General features: G+C 44.2%; 1 protein-coding gene across 1 annotated transcript in view; it reads left to right on the forward strand.

Moving 5' to 3' along the window:
- Window positions 1–20,802, forward strand: part of SF3B1 (splicing factor 3b subunit 1) — a 1,956,191-nt gene that overhangs the window by 702,840 nt on the left and 1,232,549 nt on the right. Inside the window, exon 7 of the mRNA XM_044060306.1 lies at window positions 7,684–7,770. Coding sequence (XP_043916241.1) covers window positions 7,684–7,770 — 87 coding nt within the window. The remainder of the gene's footprint in view (window positions 1–7,683; window positions 7,771–20,802) is intronic.

The raw sequence follows: 20,802 nt of genomic DNA on the forward strand, positions 1-20,802 counted from the left end.
AGAAACTTCTGCATTCTTTGGACATACACAGGCAGCTACGCTTCTTCTTGGACAAAACAAAAGCTTTCAGGAAAACTGAGCAACTGTTTGTAGCATATGCTGCAGGATCACAGGGCAAGGCTGTTTTAAAGCAGACTATATCCAAATGGATAGGACACTGTATTCGTTACTGCTCAACACAGGCCACATTCCACCAGGGAAACAGCCACTTAAACAGCCTTTCTCAGAGGAGTTACCTACCAAGGAAATTTTGGAGGCTGCAACTTGGAGTTCCAGTGCACACCTTTACCAAGCATTACCACCTGCCTCTTTACTCTAAATCCAGAGCAGGATTTGCCACTGCAGATGTTCATCCTGCATACAGCTGCAGTCATAACAGATGGGTTCTCCTGCCGTCAGGCGGGTCCTCGGTCGGCCGAATTCCAAAGTCTAGGTCCGGCGTCGGTTGTCGTCACTTCTTCCCTGATGCCAGAGCGCCAGGGGTATAAAATAACCAGCCGACACCATTTTCTCCAGTCTTTCTTGCCGCGCGGTGCCCGAAGCAGAAGCAGTTCGCAAGTGCCGGTCGGCCAGCTCCTGAAATTACGAAAATTTTGCAGCCGAAGTCTTCTTGAAAGCTAAGTACCCCTTTGGGGAAACTTTTCTTGCCTCAGACCGATGTCAGACAAAGTTAATAATTGTATTTCATGTGGGAAGCAAATACCCCATAAGGATTTCCATTCCCTCTGTATTCCTTGTTTAGGCCCAGACCACGACGTCTCGGTCTGTCGCTTTTGTGCTACTTTCAATAAACGCACCATTAAGCGTCGGGCGGAGTTCGCGCAGCATTATTTTGGCCAAAAATTTAACTATATTATGTCGTCGGATACTCCGACTCCAGTTTTTTCTAAAAAACGCAAAGACAAGGACCGACACACGAGGTCCGTGGCCTCTACCGACACCACGCCAAAGCCGACTACACATGGTCCGGTTCTCAGCGAGGTGCCTACGCAGCCCCTGACTAACGACGACACTACATTGGCAGTGTCTCCTGTGCCCGAGGTCGCAGGCTCCTCGGCCCACACCCCGACTAGAGATACCGAAGCCACTCTTGCCGGTGAATCTCAAAATGTGGACAGGTCTACCTCCTCTCTAGGTGTCTTCAGACCATCCTCTTCTTTTTCCATCAAGGCTTACACTAAGTCTAAAGCAGCCATGCATTCTAAGAGACCAGCTACACAAGGCCCATCTCCAGGCCCCATGCCTAAAAAACAGATGCTTAAAATGGCTGAGGATTTGATTACTCTTATCAGGGGTTCATAACTCCCCCCGGACAAAAGGCCCAGAGTGGAGGAAGAATCCCCCTCCTCTGATCAGGGCTCCATTATTTCAGAGCACTCTGATGAACAGGAACATTCTTACTCCCCTTTTGAAGATTCTGATGCTGAGGAGTCCATCCCCTCTGTCTCCCCCCCAGAGGATTACTCATTTGGGGAAACTTTGCATACCTTAAGGGAACACTTCCACTGGGAAGGCCAAGATTATTCAGATTCCAAGAAAAGGCTTAGGGAATTTCTCTTGCTACCTCAGCACAGGCCTCTAGCTATACCTCCTGTCTTGGACATACTAGATGATGTGTACTTGGAGGCCTGCCTTAACCCGGATTCTCTACCTCCAGCTCCAGTCAAGCCTGACAGGTACTACAGGGTTCCTGACTCACACCAATTTCTCTACAAAAGCCATGCTGCTGACCAAGAAACTATCTCACAGGGCCCCATGGGAATTAAGGTCTCCACTGCTAAAAATCCATTGCTTTCCGAGAGAGATTCCAGATCCTTAGAAAGGTGGGGAAAAAAGGTATATACCTCGGTCACCTTAACCATGAGGGCATTAAACTGTCGGTTCCATATGCTAAAGTACCAACAGTTTTTGTTATCACAATTGAGAAGTAAAATGTCACAACCTGAACAACCAGAATTGAAGGAGTTGCAGGATTTGATGCATAGTGCAGAACAAGTGGGTTAACATACCTTACAATGTGGTTTTGATGCTCTAGAGGCCTCATGTAGAGCTGCTGTTACAGGATCAGTCATACGTAGGCATGCCTGGCTCAAGGAACAAACCTTACCAGATCATGTCAAAGCCAAATTAATAGATGCCCCTCTACAAAAGGATGTATTATTTGGTGCTAATGCTGAGGAGGTATTAAGGAAAATGGAGGAAAAGGCTAAATCAATGCAAACAGTGAAAGACTTTCTACAGGTACAACCCCACGTTTCAGTAGAAATTGGCCTTCCAAAAATTGGTCCTTTCCAGCCACGGACAGACCCCAAAGAGGTAGATACAGGCGCCGAGGGGCAGAGGACAATCCCAAGGATCGTTAGAGGCAGACAATGGCAAGCTCCTACACAAAGAGGTGGTGAGGATAACTCGCAACCATTCAGAAAGCAAGCCCAATGACTTTCCCTTTGCATGCCAAGCAAGACTCAAATGGCAGCACCATTAGGTGGAAAACTGGCATTATTTTCAAAAATTGGCATATTGTCACAAAGACAAATGGATCCTGGACATTATAAAGAGAGGCTACAGATTCCATTTTCACACCCTTCCAAAAATGAGAGGCATGCCAAACCTGCCACACAATCAAAGGGCAGAGGCACAAAGACTAATTTCAGATCTCATAGACATGAAAGCTATTCAAGAGGTACCTACGCACGAACAAGGTCAAGGTTTTTATTCCAGACTATTCCTGGTACCAAGGAAGGGAAAAGATTGGAGACCTATTTTGGACCTATCCATCCTAAACACATTTCTACTCGTACCAAAATTCAAGATGCTCACTCTAAAGCAGCTTCTACCCATGCTGGGCAAGGAGTCCTGGCTGGTAATATTGGACCTCAAGGAGGCATACGTGCATGTCCCAATCAGACAAAATTGCAGTAGATACCTCAGATTTCTTGCAGGTTCAACCCATTATCAATTCTCTGCATTGCCCTTTGGCTTATCTACTGCGCCCAGAGTATTCACAAAATGCCTGGCATCAGTAATTGCCTACCGCAGACTTCAAGGGATACAAATATACCCCTATTTGGACGACTGCCTGATCCAAGCAGACAGCAAGCACATTCATCTGAAACATCTGGCTTATGTTATAATGTTGTTGAATTCTCTAGGATACACAGTCAACAAAAAGAAATCAAGGCTAATACCCTCTCGGAAAATAATTTTCCTGGGTGCCAACTTGGACACACACACCCAGATGGCCTACCTCATGCCAGAGAAGCAGGGGCAACTAACTCAGTACTTCAGAACACTAGCAAATTGCACCAGTCTGACTGCAAGGAAAATCCTGCAGGCTCTGGGATTCATGGCATCTTGCATCTTACTAATCCCATGTGCAAAGCTGCATATGAAGAAACTTCAATGGTACCTGAAAAACCTATGGTCTCAACACAGCCACAGCCTGGAAACTATAATACCACTAATTCCATTTCTTCAAAAGGAATTTCTGTGGTGGGCTCAAGCATGCCAAGCAAACACAGATCTCCCATTCAGCAAGCCTCAAGCAAAGCAAGTCTTTACAACAGACGCCTCGGACTACGCCTGGGGGGCGCACATGACAGATCGGTGCATTCAGGCAAATGGCCCCAAAAAGAAAAGCACCTACACATCAATCAAAAGGAAATGCTAGCAGTAATAAATGCTATTATAGCTTTCAAAGACCTCCTGCAACCAGGTCAGCTATTGATAAGGACGGACAACACCACAGTAATGTGGTACATAAACAAGCAGGGAGGAACCCATTCATACCCCTTATGCAGACTGGCCATGTCACTTTGGAACATGGTCCTGGACTTACAAATCGAACTACAAGCACAGTACTTGCCAGGCAAGGAAAACACGCTGGCAGACAACCTAAGCAGAAATATGACAGATCCACACGAATGGAAGTTGCATCCTCAAGTTTTTACAGAGATAATCCAAGAATGGGGAAGGCCAGACATAGATCTCTTTGCCTCCCACAAAAATCATCAATTGACAAAATTCTGCTCAAGGATCTTCCATCCAAAGGCCTGGAGAGTGGACGCTCTTTCTTTCAGTTGGACATCAATGACAGTGTATGCCTTCCCACCTCTTCCTCTGCTGCCCAAAGTTCTATTGAAGACCAGAGCAGACAGACCAAAGATGATCCTCATTGCTCCAGACTGGCCAAGGCAACACTGGTACCCACTCCTGAGGAGCCTGACGCATTCCCCCACCATGGACCCTGCCTCTAATGCCTCCTCTTCTGACTCAGCACAGCTTCAAAACTCTTCATAGTCAGCTAAAAACACTCAATCTAGCCGCATGGAAGATTCCTTAGCATCACAGCAGACCCTACTCTCCAAGGAGGTTCAGGATGTCATTTTGGAGGCCAGAAGGCCATCAACTAGAAAAGCTTACTCCGCAAAATGGAAACGTTTTTGTCTGGAATGAGAAAAAGGGCCAGGACCCTGGAAAACTGAATTTACCTCAAATACTACAATATTTGGCTGAACTGCTAAACAGTGGACTTTCTTTCTCCTCCATCAAAATCCATGCCTCAGCCATTTCTGCAGAATATAACACTGATCCACCTTTATTCTCTCACCCTCTCTTAAGACAGTTCCTCAGAGGGGCTAAGAATTTAAGACCTCCAAGGAAACAACCAATACCTGCTTGGGATCTTAATTTCATTCTGGAAAAACTGACCTTGCCTCCCTTTGAGCCAGCTGCCTCATCAGATTTGCAATATTTGTCCTGGAAAACAGCTTTCCTTCTGGCTATCACCTCAGCTCGTAGAGTTTCAGAATTACAGGCTCATATGGCTGTCCAGCCTTTTATCATCTTACATCAGGACAGAGTTTCCTTACAAACCAACCTGTCCTTTATGCCTAAAGTGGTATCCAGGGTAGCTTTAAATCAGGCCATACATTTACCTACTTTTTATCCTAATCCTCAAAACAAAGGGGAGAGATTACTACATTCCTTGGACATCCACAGACAACTGCGTTGTTATTTGGACAGAACAAAGCCTTTCAGAAAATCAGAACAGCTCTTTGTGGCCTATGCGGTAGGAGCTCAAGGAAAGCCAATTTCCAAACAGACAATCTCAAAATGGATAGCCCACTGCATATGCTTTTGCTATTCCTTTCATGGCAAAACTGTACCTTCAGGCATTAGAACTCATTCCACCAGGGCCACAGCCACCTCTGCAGCCTTCCTCAGAGGAGTTCCTACCAAGGATATTTTGGAAGCAGCCATTTGGAGTTCTGTGCATACCTTCTCCAAGCACTACAACCTACCATTATACTCCAAATCTAGAGCAGGCTTTGCCACTGCAGTCTTGCAGGGCATTTTGGCTCCTCCTAGTTCCACCTAGTGCCTGCCACCCCCTTTCTTAGCTTTGGGATTCTACCCATCTGTTATGACTGCAGCTGTATGCACGTTGAACATAGTACAGTTTTGTACCTACCATAAATGTAGATGTTCGAGTGCTAATACAGCTGCAGTCCAGGTTTCCCTCCCTCCTTCCCCTCTTGGGACAGGCCTATAGGCTAGCACATCCTCATACAACCTGATTGGGGTATTCATTTATGATGTATTTGCGTACAACTACTGTATTTTGATTATATTGCACGGCATTATTACACAAATTTATGTATTGCCTTCCTTCTGGGGGCACCTGACATCTGGGGCAAGAAAAACTGAAGAAAATGGCGTTGGCTGGTTCCTTTATACCCCTGTCTCACTGACGTCAGGGAAGAAGCGACGACAACCGACACCGGACCTAGACTTTGGAATTCGGCCGACCAAGGGACCCGCCTGACGGCAGGAGAACCCATCTGTTATGACTGCAGCTGTATTAGCACTCGAACATCTACATTTATGGTAGGTACAAAACTGTACTTTTTTTTATTGCTTCCCTCTTCATTTGTTATGCACTTGTTATAATTTAGTCACAGCAGGACTGTTCCACTTGACTATTGCACTGTTCCACTTTTGCATCATGTTTTTGTAATCCTTTGTATGTTTGCCTTTTATATTGTTGAAGTCTGTTGTATCCGATGCTCTTGTAATCTGTTCATATTGTCCTGACTTGCCTTTATGGTCTGGGTCATAGCTGAAAGGGTCATCAGACCAGCAAACCTACCCAGTTAACAAAGATTAAGTAAATAAACTGCTTCAGTCTTCTTGGGATGGATTGTAGATACTGAGTATGTCAACATTTCCAGTTCCACTGTGAAGGATAAAACTGTATTAGGTTGAGAAGGATTTTAGTGCAACTCTACCATGCAAGTTCCTCTATTCTCCACCCTGTGTTGGGTCATGCTTGTCCTGGGTGTGTTGGAGGTACACCCCCTTCATCCCTCTTTCTCTATGTAAACTAATAATGAGGGTACACCATATTATTTGATCTGTTAAATTTTGCCAAGTCATTGTAGAGCCATAGTTTCCAGAACATTGCTTTAGAGATGTTTTTTGAAGACATCTTTGGAAAGAGTTGGGTAAAAAGTTTTGCTACTGTTACTGAGAGTCTGTGCCTAACAAGGTAAGGTAACCACAGTACTTAGCCTTTGGAAATATTATTGCACTGCAGCATAATTTGACACTTTTTTTTGCTGGAAAAAATCAGGATTGTATTGCTGAATTTTGAAATTGCTACTTTGAGATTTTTTTCTTAAAAGCTTTGCTGTTTTAGGTTTTCCTTCAAGAGATTAGTCTTTGAGTTTAGTAGCTTTTCTTTGAGGCATAGTTTAGAGTTGTCAAAAATCTTTCAGTACACAACAAGTGATTCCCTCTAATGTCTTCAGGCATTAGAGGCTGTCATTTTTGGTGTTTAAGCTGCAAACAGTTAAGTTGATAGTGTTGTAGGAGCTACATCACTCACTAACCTTTATTATTCGTTGGTCAATCAGTCTTGGGAATTCCACTTGTCTCACTGTGTGTACCGTAGAGTGAAAATAAAGGGCTTGCTTTCTGCAGAAAAAGGGTTGAAAATTTAATTTGGCACGTGCCATCTGTTGCCTTTTTCTCTCGCTTGTCAAGTCATTCCACAAGTTGTAATTTGGCTGCATTTGTTTTGGCACCCTAAGCTTTTGCAAGAGGGTGCCAGGCTGTTGTGGACTCTTTCTTAAAAAAAAAAAAAAAAAAAATTAAATAAGTAAAAATAAAAAAGGGAATGCGTGGTGAGATTTCTAGCTTCTCATTTATAGCACAGAAATGAACTGTTTAAGGATAAGCTGGATTCCATACGTAGGTGTAATCTACTGTCATAATGTTACGTTGTGAAGAAATGTGTAGAGGAATGAATATTTCTTTTTGGTGGCTTAGTTTTCAGATAGGATTGCCGTCCTAGAAACAAGAAGCAACAACATTTTGATGGTGTTTTATTCCTAACTGGTTTCCCCTACATGTAGATAACTACTTACTAATGTTTTATTGGGTGAGGTATAAAAGTGTGGCTTGGTTTCCCATTCAGGTATGTTTCCACTTTAATGCTGGTACGGTTTTATAGATGAGTTCAGGAGTGTAAGGAAATGTGAACCAGCTTCTTCTTAAATAGAAACTTTATATGTCATACCATACTATAACAAATTTATACATAAAATAGAATGGTTTTATAGTTTGCGTCATTACTTGTATAGTTTTTCAAATTTATGTATTTTTTTTTCCATTTTAAAGATTCTTGTCGTTATTGAGCCGCTGCTGATCGATGAAGACTACTATGCTAGAGTGGAAGGAAGAGAAATTATTTCCAACTTGGCTAAGGTACTGTTTCAAATGGTGAAGGAGTGCTTACTGTACAGTGTCAACTACCTAAGTTTGAGAAAAGAGCTTGGTTGGATAGTGTTTTTCCATATTTGATTTTTCGTGGGAGGAAATGGAAAATTCATTTACCTTTAGGTGACATCAAGTGGCTATTTGAGTGCTATAGATCTAAAAAAATTATAGAAAGAAATATAACTAACTTGATTACGTGTGTCACTTTATTTTTTACTGTTGTGCAATTACACATGCACTCAAGTCTCTCAACAACAGGTACTGTTATGACTCTGTCATAGTCTTATGTTGGTGTGAATGACTTGAGATGTACCTCTTTGGACTATATGAAGAGAGACATGACTGAGCTCTCGGGCTGTGTCTCAGGCAGGTATGTCCCTAGCCTTAAGCAACATTTTACCTTCACTTAGGATGATGCCTCAATACAAACGGAAAATGATTGACTTCAATAATTGGCTTAGCTTCTGGTGTCATTTCATGGGGATCCACTATTTGTCAGCCTGGGATGATATAATGGAAAGACCTCAATGCTTTGCCAGAGATGGTTTTCTCTTCATCTATCACCCCTGGGATTTTGGCTACTGGCTAAAGCTGTTGCCATCCCCATAGTGCCTTTTTTGACAGTGTCTCAAGAACAAAATTCTCATCGTAAAAGCTCCATCTGAAAACACCCTCAAGGTTATGCTGCTAAACTCGAGGAGTCTCAACATGAAATTTTACTCACTGGAAGCTTTCCTCACCTTGGATGAAAGAGACATTTGTGCAGTCATGGAGACCTTGTTCAAGGCTGTGGAGAGCACTCCAGCCATAATGGGTTACACCTCCATCCACACATTCAGACTTCAAACTGAAGGTATGGTAACTAAAGGAGGCGGTGTATCGATATTCGTTAAAGATAAATACATCTCCCTGGAGACACTTCAGGTGCAGTTAACTGTTGGTAGGACATCTCTTCAAGTCATTGCTAGCTACAGGACCCCCTCCATGAATCAGGACACGCACTCTGCCTATTTGGATCTACTTGAGTCTATCAATATGCATCCAAACACCGTGGTCTTGGGCGACTTTAACTACCCATCCATTGACTGGGTAAATTATTTGTGCTCAAACTCATTTGCCCAAAGGTTCTTCGACTTTAACTCCAATGCCCTGAACCAGCTGGTTGACACCTCCACAAGGGGTGCCGACATCCTGGATCTGGTGCTCACCAATATGGGGGAGCACTGTAGCACCCCAACTATGAGGTCCTCCTTGGTGAGGTCTAACCACAAACCTGTCTCATTCGAACCTAACCCCACCCCAGCAGCAACTAAACTAAAACACTTCTCCAAAGCAAACTGTAACCTTTTACGGGATGATGTAAATAGCTTCATTACACCTCCTCCATCAGATGGAATTGGCAACTATGCCGAGCTGTACACCAAAGCTTTATACAAGCATCTGTATAACTGCATTGACTCAGCCGTACTCGATACATCCAAAACTAGCTCCTCAAGGAAGAACAAACCTGCCTGGTGGACAACTGCCATTAACAGGTTTTACAATAAGAGAAAGAAATTGCTGTCTGAGTAAGAGGGAGTGAGCTGTCTTAAACTGGAAACATTCCCTCCTCAGCTTAAACAAGCAAATAAGACTTCTTGTGAAGTCTTCCAAAGCAAACTGAGTCCTAATTAGCTTTCTCAATAAAGGACAACTGCAAGGCATTCTTTAGTTGCATCCGTAACCTAAAAGGAAACGCCCATATTTTTGCTTATCTGGTAGATGTTCTTCGTGTTTCACTGTTGCAGCCATCACACTTTGGGTTATCCTGCCAGGGGTAGCCCTTAGATGGCCCAAATACCAAAGGCTTAGTATTTCAGCGTCTGTTGCTGTCGCTTCAGGACTGACGTCAGGTCGTCCGTGGTATAAAAACAGGCAGCCGACGCCATTACATCAGTCTTTCTTGCCGCAGACCCCAAAGCAGAAGCAGCTTACAAGAGTGCCGGTCGGCCGCTATCTGTGTTTTTGTTTCTGAAATTTAATCATCTTGAAGTCTTCTAAAGCTAAGTAACTCTGTTGGGGATCTTTTTTTCTTGCTGTAACCAGTGTCAGAAAAAGTTAACAATTGTCTTGCCTGTGGAAAGCAAATACCACACCGAGATTTCCATTCTTACTACGTCACCTGTTTAGGCCCGGACCGCATTGTACCTCGCTGTCATTTTTGTGCTTTGTTCAACCCCCAAACTATTCATCCTCTGGCCCTTAATGTAGCTAAATACTTACATTCTCAATCTCTGTATTCCGAAATGGCTTCGGTAAGCCATCCGACTACCGATCTTCCAAAAAAAACCCACAAGGATAAAGAGACAGACCGCATAGGTCCAAAACTGCAGATGACGCTTCCATTAAGCTAGTCGCCAGTTCACCGGTACTCAGTGAGGCACTTACGCAGCCCCTTATGCCCGCTTCGATGGATTTGAAGGCCGCTACCGAGACCTGTTCGGAGTCCGGTATCCTACGAGACTCTTTGATTACGGAACCTGCAGATGTCTCTACCTTGGATGGGTCTGGAGCCGCTGTGCAGGCACCAGCTTCGGAGGAAGTTCTTCACACTATTGATATTCGACACAAGCCGACGACTTCTTTTGCATCTTCAGTTCTTTCTAAAATTACCGAGTTTCTAAGGCCAAGAGTACGCACTACACCTAAAAAAAACAGCTACTCAAACGCCTGCTTTCTTGCCACAATCACAGATGCTTAGAATGGCAGAAGACCTGATCATGCTGATTAGGGGAAGACAGCCTTCCCCCTGCTAAAAGAAAGAGATTTGTCCCCAGCAGCTTTATCTGACCAATAGTCAGACTCTGAGGTTTCTGATTATGAAGACATGCCCTTATCTGCCTATGAGGATTCAGATGCAGAGGATTCCATTCCTTCTGCCTTCCCTCCAAAGGATTTTCCTTTTGGTGAAACCTTACATACTTTGAGAGAGCATTTCCATTGGGAATGCCAGGATTATCCACAGTCCAAAAAGAGACTCAGGGAATGTTTAGACTTACCACAGCACACAGACCCTTAGGCATCCCTCCTGTTCTGGATGTTGCGGATGATGTCTTTATGGAGTCCAGTCTAAATCCTGATACTTTACCCCCTGCTCCCAGGAAACCTGACAGGTACTACAGTGTCCCTGACTCTCACAAATTTATTTTCAAAAATCCTACTGCTGACCGGTCATCTCCCAAGGACCTAAAGGAATAAAAGCAACTACAGCTAAGAATCCCACCCCCTCGGACAGGGATTCCCGAGCTTTAGACAGATATGGTAAAAAAGTATACACCTCTGCAACTCTTGCCATTAGAGCATTAAATTGTCAGTTCCACATGCTGACCTACCAGCAAAATACTATGGACCTTACTAAGCAAAAATTATCTACCTTCCCTGACTGTGCAGAAAATAAAGAATTTACAAGAGTTTATGCACTCTGGAACCCAAGTCAGCAAGCATACGCTGCAATGTGGGTTTGACACCCTAGAAGCATCCTGCAGGGCAGCAGTCACAGGTTCTGCGCTCAGAAGGCATGCCTGGCTTAAGGAGCAGACCTTGCCAGACCATGTCAAATCAAGATTATTTTGCTCACCTCTGAACAAGGACAATCTGTTTGGTACCAAAACAGAAGAGGTTTTAAAAAAGATGAAAGAAAAAGCTAAGTCTATGCAGACAGTCAGATTTTTTGCAAGTGCAGCCTCCAAGATTCAGTAGGCATTGCCCCTCAAAGCATTGGTCCATTCCAGCCCCCTCAAGGCTACCTCAAACTAGCCTAGGGGAAACAGACCCCCAAGACTACAGTCTCAGGGTATGCAGAAATCTAATCAATGGAGTGCCTCCATTTCTAAAACAGGTAGTGCTAAGCCACCCCCTTATGGAAAGAATTCACAGTGACTTCTCAACTCCTCCCCTCACCTCTGCCCAATTGCTTGTTCCCCTAGGAGGAAAACTTGCCCACCATGATCGATGGGTCCTCAACATTGTATCCCAGGGGTACAGATTTTATTTCCACACGCTGCCAAACCCTAAAGGGTTCCTAGACCTTCCTCCAAACCAGTGGGCAGAGGCACAAAACCAAGTTCAGTTCCTGCTCTCCATAAAGACAATTCAGCATGTTCCTGCAGAACAGATAGGCAAAGGATTTTATTCACGACGTTTCCTGGTACCCAGAAAAGAGGGCACCTGGCGCCCATCTTAGATCTAGCCATTCTAACCACCTTCCTGGTGGTACCAAAATTCAAAATGCTCACCCTATAGCCGCTTCTCCCTGTGCTGTCCAGAGATGCCTGGTTAGCCACCCTAGACCTTAAAGGAGGCCTATTTGCACATCCCAATCAGGGACTCCTGCAGGAAATATTTACATTTCAGGGCAGGATCTATGCATTATCAGTTCTCTGCACTTTCCTTTGGCTTATCCACTTATCCCAGAGTTTTCACAAAATGCCTGACTCCAGCCATTGCCTATTGCAGACAGAGAAATACTCAGATTTTACCCCTACTTGGACAATTGCCTGATTCAGGCAGACAGGAAAAGCTGTTGCAAAAAATTGTATTATTGGGAGCAAGCTTGGACACAGTATCCCAGATGGCATTCCTTACTCCAGACAAACAACCTGTCTGACAGGCTACTTCTCTCAAATGGCCACCAGAACCCAGTTATCCGCAAGGAAAATCCTGCAAGCTCTCGGGTTCATGGCCTCCTGCATTCTACTAATTCTATATGCCAGACTTCATATGAGGAAACATCAGTGGTACTTAAAAAGTCTTTGGTGCCAACATTCTCAGGACCTGGAAACTATCATACCTATAATACCTTGTCTAAGGAAAGAATTCCTTTGGTGGGCAGCATTGTAACCACAAGAGGCTTCCCTTTACACAACCACATGCCACCAATACCCTAACCACAGATGCATCAGACTATGCCTGGAGTGCTCATCTGGACAGCAGGTGCATTCAGGGCCACTGGAGCCCAAATCAAATTCATCTGCAAATCAACCAAAAAGAGATGCTTGCTGTTCAGCACTTTGACAGCTTTCAGATCCCTACTCTCTCGGGGGCCTCTACTAAACAAAACTGACAACACCACAGTGATGTGGTACATCAACAAGCAGGGGGGAACCCACTCTTACCCACTCTACAGGCTAGCCATGACCCTTTGGAACATGGCCTCAGCCGTGCATGTTCACCTGCAAGCTCAATTCCTGCCAGACCGCCAAAACTATCTGGCAGACAACTTAAGCCAAAGTCTAAACCCACATGAGTAGCTATTAAACTACAGCACCTTCAGCCTTGTGACCCAGAAATGAGGTACCCTGAAGGTGGACCTATTTGCCTCCCCCTACAACCACCAGCTGAGCAAATTCTGCGCCAGGGAACCTCACAGCAAGACTTGGAAAGTGGATGCCCTATCCTTCCATTGGGCAAACCTTTCAATCTATGCATTTCCCCCTCTACCTGTTCTTACAATAGTATTACTCAAGATAAGGGAGGAAAGACCAAGGGCAGTCCTGATTGCCCCAGACTGGCCACACCAGCACTGGTACCCATTACTGCGCAGTCTGTCACCGTTGTCTCCATGGCACCTCCCACAGATCCCAACTCTCCTGACTCAGCAGGAGGGACAGTTCTTGCATCTGCAATTACAGACCCTGAACCTTGCAGCCTGGCTTATTCCTTGACTTCTCCTCCAGTGACCAGCCTAAGCAAGCAGGTACTGGATGTCCTACATGAAGCCAGATAACCCAGTACTAGAAAATCCTATGCTGACAAGTGGAAAAGGTATTGCTCCTGGACCTAGATTAAAGGAGCGGATCCAGCTCAGCCCTCTTTACCTCTCAACTTGAATTACTTAGCAGGACCTACTCCACAGGGGCCTGTCTTTCTCTTCCATTAAGATCCATGCCTCTGCCATCTCTGCTCATTACAGCACTGAGCCACCTCTCTTCTCACACCCTCTCATCATGTAGTTCCTGAGAGAGGCTAACAACTTAGTGCCACCAAGAAGAACCCCTACCCCTGCTTGGGACCTTAACTTTATATTGGAAAAGTTCACACTACCCCCCTTTGAGCCTGCAGCGTCAGCAGAGTTAAAATTCCTCTCTTGAAAAACAGCCTTGCTTCTGGCCATTACTTCAGCTAGAAGAGTGTCTGAGCTGCAAACAGTTTTATGACTGTGGAACCCTTCATCATTTTTCATGCTGACAGGCTCTCCCTCAGGACTAACCCAACTGTCACGCCTAAAGTGGTGTCCAGTGTGGCGCTCAACAAATCTATCCATTTGCCCACCTTTTTTCCTAATCCTCAAAATAAGGGGGAAAGAATCCTGCACTCTTTAGATGTGCACAGACAGTTCAGATTCTACCTTGATAGGACTAAGTCCTTTAGGAAATCTGAGCACTTACTAGTCAGCTTTGCACCAGGGGCAAGGCCATATCAAAACAAACCGTCTCCAAATGGATAGCACACTGTATCAATTTCTGTTACAAGCACCATGGGAAACCACCCCCTCATGGGGTCAGAACACATTCCCCTAGGGCAACTTCAACCTATACAGCCTTTCTCAGAGGAGTCCCTACTGAGAACATTCTGGAAGCTGCAACTTGGAGTTCTGTTCATACCTTCACCAAGCATTACCACCTGCTTATCTTTTCTAAATCGAGGGCGGGCTTTGCAACCACAGTCCTGCAGGGCATACTAGCCAGCCCCAACTCTTCTTGACTGCCTCCACCCATTCTTCAGCTTTGGGAATCAACCCAAGTGTGATGACTGCAACAGTGAAACACGAAGAACATAGTACAGTTGTGTACATTTACCATAAATGTAGATGCTCGAGTGTATTCACTGTTGCAGTCCTGGTTTCCCACCCTCGAGCCCCCTGTCTCTCTCTCTCTCTGTATATTCCTCAATCCTTGCAGGGCTATTGGTATTTACTTTTTACTGGTGGGGTTTTTTCAGCCATAACTTAGCTCCCTATTGGGGGTTCCTGACATTTGGGACAAGAAAAACGTATGTAATGGCGTTGGCTGCTTGTTTTTATACCACGGATTACCTGACATCAGTCCTGAAGCGACAGCAACCAACGCTGAAATACTAAGCCTCTGGTATTCAGGCCGACTGAAGGCTACCCCTGGCAGGATAATCCAAGTGTGATGACTGCAACAGTGAATAAACTCTAACATCTACATTTATGTTAAGTGTACACAACTGTACTTTAATGATACTACATATACTGAGCCTGTGGACATAGCTAACCTGTTGGCCAACAGGTTCTGTGAAAACTTCACTCCTCTGTCCCCACCACACGTATCCCATGACATCCCTTCCACCTGTCCCCTACCATGCATCTCTAAAGAGCAGGCAGTAAATGCCCTCTCTAAGGCCAGAAGGACAGGATCTATGGGACTTGATAACATAACCAGAACCAAAGAAGAGATGCAAGAGTGAACAAACGATACAAAAAACCACACAAGGTTCACTCCGGAGACCAAATAAGGGTATGAGACCCAAAAACAGCCAAATAAAGGTGCAAGCAACAGTTCAATAAGATAATTAAATCGTGACCATAAATGATGAAAACTGTAGAGTTTAATAACGCTTGTAGTAACAAAAGTGCGTTTTCGAATACCTTCTTCAGAACAGACACAATATCAAATACAACCATCTTAAAAAAGCACACACCTTTTATACATAGTAAATTAATTAACTCATTAAATCAATTGCATAATAGGTAAAGATAATTGATTAAAATAACCTTGCAGTGAATTTGTGCACATACTAATTCTGTAATGTTGTTTTTCAGAAATTAGTTATACTACAAGACATTGATTTTATATTTTAAAAAATATTTCTGTTAAAATTTGTTTTAATATTTGGATATTATATATATATATAATGAAAACTTTTTTGACTTTTATTGTTAAAACAAAACAGAAGGTAAAGCTTTGCTACCATACCCATACGCTTCATCAGACAATTTGAAAATGTTAACATCAATGAATTTATAGGGAGGCTTAGCCTATCAGCAGATGAATTAAATTAATCAATTAACCACAGAGAAACATTTAAAAACTGAGCTTAAAACATTTAGTATTTAAAAAGGAAGCTGCACTTGAAAACTGAGTGATTTAAAAGTTAAGAACAATCAAAGTACTTTTTTAATATTTGGATATTATTACATCAAGACAAGTTAAAACATTATTTACATTAAAATAAATATTTGAAAAAATATTTGAAAAAAAATTAGTTGATGGTATACTACCACCATCTGGTGGACAAAAAACAAATTACAACTTAGCAGCCCTTAATTTTAGAACAGGAATAATGGAAAGCATTTCATTTAAACCTGGTTCCTTGGTAGCATCCAATATTATTTGCCAAAATAATTCTCTGTATTCAAGTTTTGTTTCCCACATGCCACCCCTGACTTCTTTTGGTACAACTTCAAGTACAAAAAAGTGAAATACAGAATCCTTGCAAACTTGGGAATGATGAAACAGTGCATTATTCACTTTGTTTCTCTTGATTTCATAATAATGTTCGTATATTCTGGATTTTAACTTCCTTTCTGTTTTTCCCACGTAGAAGGAAGAACAGGAGTGGCATGTGGCAATATATACTACCCCTGTTGTATTGCAATTGGCAAATTTGGATGAAGAAATAGTTCTATTTCTGCTGGGAATGGAAATATTAGTACCATTTTGAATAAATTGGCATTGAGAACAAGATCCACATTTGTATGTTCCCGTTCTGTGTGATTCACTATCAGACCCAATACCTCCCCCAAATTCGAAAATATTTTTGAGATTCATATCTCTTCGCTATATAAATTTCAGTGGCTGATTTTTTAATGTATTCAAGTTCTGTAAAATCTCTGAACCTATCCCATTCCTTAGTAATAATGTTTTTAAGTATAGCTGCATCACCTGTGTAATCCATAATAAAAGCATTTGAAAAATTAATGGTATCACTAGAATCATTTGGATGAATCATAGTGTCAGGACTATCCTGTCCTAAGATAGGGGCAAATCTACCTTTTCTGCCTTCAAGTACCACCTTATAAATTTCATCTATTAAATAAGCAGGATATCCCCTTTCTTTGAACATGTTTTTAACAAATTGACTGTCCAAATGAAAATCAAGTTCATCAGAGGTCATCCTACTAGTCCTAATTAATTGTCCCTTGAGTATTTCTTTTTTGACTAAAAGGGTGCCCACTTGAAAAATGTAGATAGGAATTGGAGAATGTAGGTTTCCTATGTATCTTTGAGATAAAATGATCATTACTTTTACTTAGTGAAACATCCAAATAAATACACTCATCAAAATTGATGTTATATGTAAAATCCAAAAAACTTGTACTTCTTATGTAATCCAAAAATTCTAAAAATCTTTCCACTGTATCAGTCCAAAAAATGACTATGTCGTCCAGAAAGCGTTTGTAGAAGACCCAACAGTTAGCAAATTCGCATTCGTTAATAAATAAAATTTCCCACCATGAAAGAATAATGTTTGCATAAGTGGGGGAACACTTAGCCCCCATGGCAACTCCCTTAACTTGTCTAAAAAATTCCCCTTGAAAATACATATAGTTATTTTTGAGGACTATTTCCATCAACAGGAGACAAGTTCTAAAAACATCCAATGAAAAACTCCCATGATGTGCCATACTTTCTTCTAACCATAATAATTCGATGTCATGGGGAATTGATCCAAATAAATCAACAATATCCAAGGTGATAAAAATTATATTCTTGGAAAATAAGTGGATGTTAAGTTGTCAATCTCGCCTTCATTCTTGCTTGATGGGTTCGGAGCCGATCCCTCGGCTCCGACTCGGCACTTGCTAAGCTCGAGAGTCACTTTTACCAGCTCGAGGCAGCCCCATATCCCATGATGCAAGGCGGTAAGTATCCAGATCTCGTTTGCCGCTTCGCTTAGGAGGTCTTCTTTTTACCAGCTCCTGGTAAGTTATTCACTTTTGTGAGATTTAAGCCCCTTTTAGTAAAAAAACCTTTTATTGATAGTTTTAAGTTTATTTTGTACTTTTTCTGACAGAAAATCCCTGTCTCCTTTAATTTTGTTAGTCAAACTTTTCCCTATCCCATCCCCCCCCTGTTAGGGTGTGTGTGTTGGTTTTATAGAATACCTTTTGGTATTTTATTTAAGTTAATTTTGACTGGTGTGTGTGTGTGTGTGTTTTTTCAGCACCATGTCAAAGGAGAGGGTCTCAGGTTTTAAGAAGTGTGACTCGTGCTGTCAGAAGATGTCTCTGACAGACGGTCACACTTCTTGCCTGTATTGTCTGGGCCCTCTTCACCTGCAGGACTCCTGTGCTATTTGTCATTCCTTCAGCCAGAGAGTCCTGCAGGAGAGACGTAATAAGCTGATTCTTAGGGGCCTTCTTAAGCCGGAGGGCTCTCCGGCTAAGTCGGCTCCACCAAAATCAGCAAAACCTTCCAAGGCCCAGGCTTCTGTATCTAAGCCTGCGGCCTTGGCTCCAACTCGTACTGAGTCGAGATCGGCTCCGGCTGGAGCCGATTCTGTCTTGACAAAGCCTTCGGCACCGATGGCTATCGGTGCCGAATCTGTATTGACCACTTCGATGTCGGCTCCGATCGGTTCCGACACCGTTACTTTGGTGGCTGTATCGGCTCCGGCTGGAGCCGATACATCGAGGCTTCCTGTCGGCTCCGAGAGGTCGGCTCCGACAGGATCTATAGTATCGGCTCCGATGGCTCATTCCAGGAAGAGGTCGAGGTCTCCTTCCTTGGAGCCGATACTTTCGGCTCCGGCTTCACCTCTTCTATCGGAACGGAGCCATCGGAGCCGATCTTCAAGGACATCCAGGTTGTCAGATCATGACCTAGAGAGTGGTCAGTAGATTACTTAAGTCACAGGTACTGGCCCAAATGTTACACAGTCCGTCTCAACAGGCGACTGTTGGTCCACGCCCGTTACAGTTCCTCCTTCAACTCTACCCCAGAGCTTGGAGTTGGAGTCTTCGGGAATGGTTACTGCTACGGCTGGAGGGCGGATACCCCTTCTGTTCCTTCAGCCTCTACTCTGATCTCCTCTTGAGACCTTCCTTAGAGGGATTCGTGGTCGGGCTTCCATGGTCTCCTCCGAGGGGTGAGTGGCATCGGACCCTTGTCCGAACCCGCTCTTCCCCTTGGAGCCTCGGCCTTGGTGAGCTCGGCTCCGACATCTGCCTCGGAGACTTCCCTTCGGTGGTCCCTGGAGTTCCTAGCTCTTGGGCGGGTTCTCTCGGACCTGCCTGGGAGGGAGCATTCGAGGTGATGAAGAGTGTACTGGCCACTGGTATCAGTCAGCAGTCTGTTCCGTAGCTCCTCCCTCTATAGTACCTGTTGACATCTCTGCCACTTCTCTTGCTACAGGACCCAGAGATCCTCCGCCTCAGGTTTCCCCATTGGGAATTTCCCCTCTTCCGAGGATTCTCCTGATGTTTCGGGAGATCCTCCTAGGAAGAGGACTTGTAAGAGGAAGCATGTAGACTCCCCGAGTCTGTCACTTGGATACTGACTTTGATGAGTCAGAGGGATCCCCTAGATCCCCTCTGAGGATGTCTCCTTCTCAGACATCCTAGAACTTCTGAAACAGAGGGAAACTGGCCCACCAACAATCCCTCTGAGGATGAGTCAGTATACCTAGAGGCGTTTGGATCTCGGCCCTCCACCTCCTGGGTGTCTCCGCCTTCGACCCCTTATGCAGGTTATTGCACGAAGGCGTGGGCAGCTCCTGACTCTGTAGAGCCAGTCCCTAGGAGGCCTTCAAAATTTATCACTGCCCGTGTGACAAACAATTCCTTACTAAGGGTGTCCCGCTGATGCCATGGTGGTGGCTGCGGCCACCAAAAGGAACTTGCAGATCCTTCCGTGCCCGTCCATCCTCCTAATAAGGACTCTAAGACCATGGATAGGTGCAGTGGCGGATGTTTTCCTCAGCGACCTTTGCTATGCGTTCGCTGAATTACCTATGTCACTTCACCAGACTCCAGAGGGATATCCTGAAGGAGCTGGGAGAAGTAGTTCAGGATCCTACAGCTGCAGGGGCTCAAGAAAAATTGCTTCTCAGCTAGGAACCCTCAATTCCATTGCAAACTCCTCCATGCGGCTAATATCTTATGCTGCGGATGGAGCGAGTAGAGCCGCAGGCACAGGTGTGGCTCTTAGGCGCCAAGCCTGGATGCGGCTATGTGATTTTATGGATCCCTTTAAGGCGTCCTTCACAAATTCTCCCTTTGATGGGTCAGCTTTGTTTGGCCCTCAGGTGAAGGAAACCTTGACCAGGTGCGAGCAGGATGGCAAGACTCTTTCTGCTGTTGGAGTCCGTTTTTCCACCCCTTCTAGGCCTTATCCCAAAGGACAGAAGGGTGGGAAGATGTGGTTCCGTAAATCCCAAGGAGTCACGCCGGATTCACGTGGTCAGTTTACCCCTAGAGGTAGAGGGGTAACAACAACAGACGCTCTAGAGGCAGAGGGGGTCCGAAGAACCAGGGAAACAGAGAGCCTCTCTCTGACAAGCCCTTTCAGCATCCCTGAGGTGTTGCCCGGCTGTCCCTCCTTGGAGGCAGTCGGGAAGATTATCACTGTACCCAGAAGCCTGGCATTCCCTCACTCAAGACAGATGGGTACAGTCGATCATATCCAAGGGTTACATAATTCCTTTCGAGGAAAGTCCCTTCCCTCAAGTTCCCTTCCAGATGTACCACCCGGTCTAAGGGAGATTGCAGAGTCAGAAATCGCAAAACTACTGCAAAAAAGAGCCATTCAGCCAGTTACAATAAACCATTCAGAGCCGGAATCTACTCAAGGTTCTTTTGGTCCCCAAAAGGCGGAGACTGGAGACCAATATTGGATCTCAGCAGACTCAACAAGTCTGTCAGGAAGACAAGATTCCGAATGGTTACTCTTCAGTCAATTCTGCCCTTCTTACAGAAGGACAACTGGATGTGCTCAATAGATCTTCAGGATGCGTACT

The sequence above is a fragment of the Protopterus annectens genome, chromosome 2.part0, assembly GCF_019279795.1.
Source record: "Protopterus annectens isolate FY-2018-M chromosome 2.part0, PAN1.0, whole genome shotgun sequence".
NCBI lineage: Eukaryota > Metazoa > Chordata > Ceratodontiformes > Protopteridae > Protopterus > Protopterus annectens.